At 44.2% G+C, this 2,389-nt stretch overlaps 1 protein-coding gene across 1 annotated transcript; it reads right to left on the bottom strand.

The window, feature by feature from the left end:
• Positions 1–226: 226 nt before the first annotated feature.
• Positions 227–1,866, bottom strand: LOC116121440 (protein ASPARTIC PROTEASE IN GUARD CELL 1-like). The gene has a single exon (XM_031407401.1). It carries the CDS (start codon positions 1,750–1,752, stop codon positions 274–276), a length of 1,479 nt encoding a protein of 492 aa, XP_031263261.1. The 5' UTR covers positions 1,753–1,866; the 3' UTR covers positions 227–273.
• Positions 1,867–2,389: the final 523 nt, after the last annotated feature.

Raw genomic sequence — 2,389 nt, 5'->3', positions numbered from 1 at the left:
TTCACTCCAATTATCTTTGCCTTTCACATTATATTAAGGGCGTAACGGCTATATCCATTCCAGTCATAAGTAACCCAACACACATAATTAATTTACTTTACATGCCACTACCTTCCAAAAATAACATAAGCACTCGAGTGGTCCCCACTCGTCTCCTTACACTGATTCAAAGTGGGCCTACACTCCATCCATTGACATTTGACCATTACTCCAAAATGGTTAATATCCCTCTTGACCAAGGGTAAAACCGTCACAAAATGTAAACTACTGTTCTCAACATTTATTTGGTGAGAACCCAGCTAGAGACTTGACAAGATCGAAACTGACACGTGTCCCCTGCTGCTGCACGTTCCCAATGATTGATAACGACGACGTCGTAGGAGCAAACGCGAAACAAAACGTTCCACTTGAGTCAACCGGTATTAAATAATTCTTCGGTGGTAACGGTAACGCTTTCCCATCTGCAAAATGAAACGACACCGTAGGCACCTCAACGCTACTCTTAGACGACATATCATAGCACGTGTCGAATAACGACACACCACTAGTTGACACCAAATCCTGCGTTCCTTTAACAAACGCATCCCGTAACGCGTTATACGTGTCCGTTTGCAACCGAGTTATTGCCGTTCCCGAGTCGATAATTATCCCTCCGTTACCTGTCTCGTCTATTTTGAATGCAGACTCGGGAACCGAGAGTAACTCACCGCCCACACTGAGTCCCGTTACACCGAGATAATAAAATGTGTCCAGTTCGGGGTTACGGAGCAAAGGTGTAGTAACGGCGTTATGAGGTAACGGCGCGTCGAACTCGAGAGTTGACGCTGAGTCAGAATCGCGGTCGACGAGACAATAAGAGAAAGAAGTCGCGTTAATCTGAGAAGGAAAAGAAAGCGAGCCGCCTCCCAGTCCAAGTAAGCCGGCGGCTCCGATAAATAGCCCCTCATTATTGTGACCGCAGCCAATGGCTACATTATTAACCTTAGCCGAGCCCAGCGTGATAGTTTCAGTGACTAAATCGCCGACAGTGTACGAACCATCTCCGTAAGATACTTCATAAAGACACGTGCCGTTGCGACACTCGGACTCGTCGAGGGACTTGCATTGTTTGGTGTCACACGTGAGAGGAGCGTAGGAAGACGAGGAAGCCGGCTCAAAAACGGGGTCGGCTTGCTGGTAGCAGTCGGAGCAGGGTGCGCACTGTAACCAGTTGACGTCACTTCCGGTGTCGAGCACCATATACACCTGACTCGGCGGGTTACCGATTCCAATTCGGGAAAAGTACTCCCCACTTCCTTGACTCGTTCCCGACACAATGGGACCTTCTAGATCCTCAGCTTGGAATTCCAAGCCTTTGTCTAATGGTTTAAGATCCGACTTGGAGATGCGTTTAATGGCCAGATCTAACCGAGTTGAGAGAGATCTGACTCGGGCCGAGTCACGCTTGAGTCGGGCTAAAGTGAGTGACTTGTAGTCAGTGTGTGAAGTTCCCTGAACCGAAGTTCTTGGTTGTAACTGCATGGAAAGCTTGGAAGAAGCCGAGTCTATCGAGCCTAAGCTCTGCTCTTGCGCTGAAAAGGCTTGTGTGGGTTTGGGATGAACGGAGAGAACATTGAGAGTGTTTTGAACGGAAGCTGAGACATCAAGAACGGAGGTTTTGTAGGTCTGTGGAGTGGTTCGGGAGTGAACAAAGGGTGAAGTGAAGAAGAGAGTAGAGATAAAAAGATGAAGAAGAAGCCACATTTTGGCCATTTGAGAAGGATAATGATAATGGTGCGTTGTCTGATGGGGGTTTTTATAAGAGGAAAAATAAAGAGAGGTGGGTAGAGAAGCGGGTTTTATTTACTTCACTCACGCTGGGCTCGTTTAAGAGATGAGAAAAGCAATATAAGTGGAGGTGAGGCTTTGAATGAATCTAGCAAGTAGCAAATGCACTTGTTGAAAAGATTCCCGACAAATTTTTTATTGTACAGATCCAACAATATCACTTACTCTGATTCGGCAAACACAAATTGAATGACCCAAAACAATAACATTTTATTCGACATTTAACAAAATTAGTGTTATGTTTATTTTCAGTGGTGTGAAACATGAATTCAAATAACCTTAAACTTTGATCTAACGGTTAAGGAGATTTGTTCTCTTTTTTTAGTTTTTTAGTTCAAACCTTGAGACTACTATCACAATGTTTGAGATGTTCAATGAATCTGATGATTAGTTAAGTTACATACAAGTCGTTTGAACACCCCTATTAAAAAATAGAAACATGAATCCAAACAGTCTAATTCAGCCACCATGGCATGGTGACTGTTGGCTTCCACTTTACTCCTTCGACCATTTGTGGGGTATATATCATAATCACATATAATTTGACAAATTAGAGCATTAG

Source organism: Pistacia vera, unplaced genomic scaffold, assembly GCF_008641045.1.
Source record: "Pistacia vera cultivar Batoury unplaced genomic scaffold, PisVer_v2 Contig983, whole genome shotgun sequence".
Classification (NCBI taxonomy): Eukaryota; Viridiplantae; Streptophyta; class Magnoliopsida; order Sapindales; family Anacardiaceae; genus Pistacia; species Pistacia vera.
The sequence above is the reverse complement of the archived record's forward strand: the minus strand, read 5'-3'. Positions and strand labels throughout refer to the sequence as shown.

Coding starts and splice junctions, on each gene's coding strand:
- LOC116121440 (XM_031407401.1), bottom strand. CDS start 1,752: ATGGCCAAAATGTGGCTTCTTCTTCATCTTTTTATCTCTACTCTCTTC.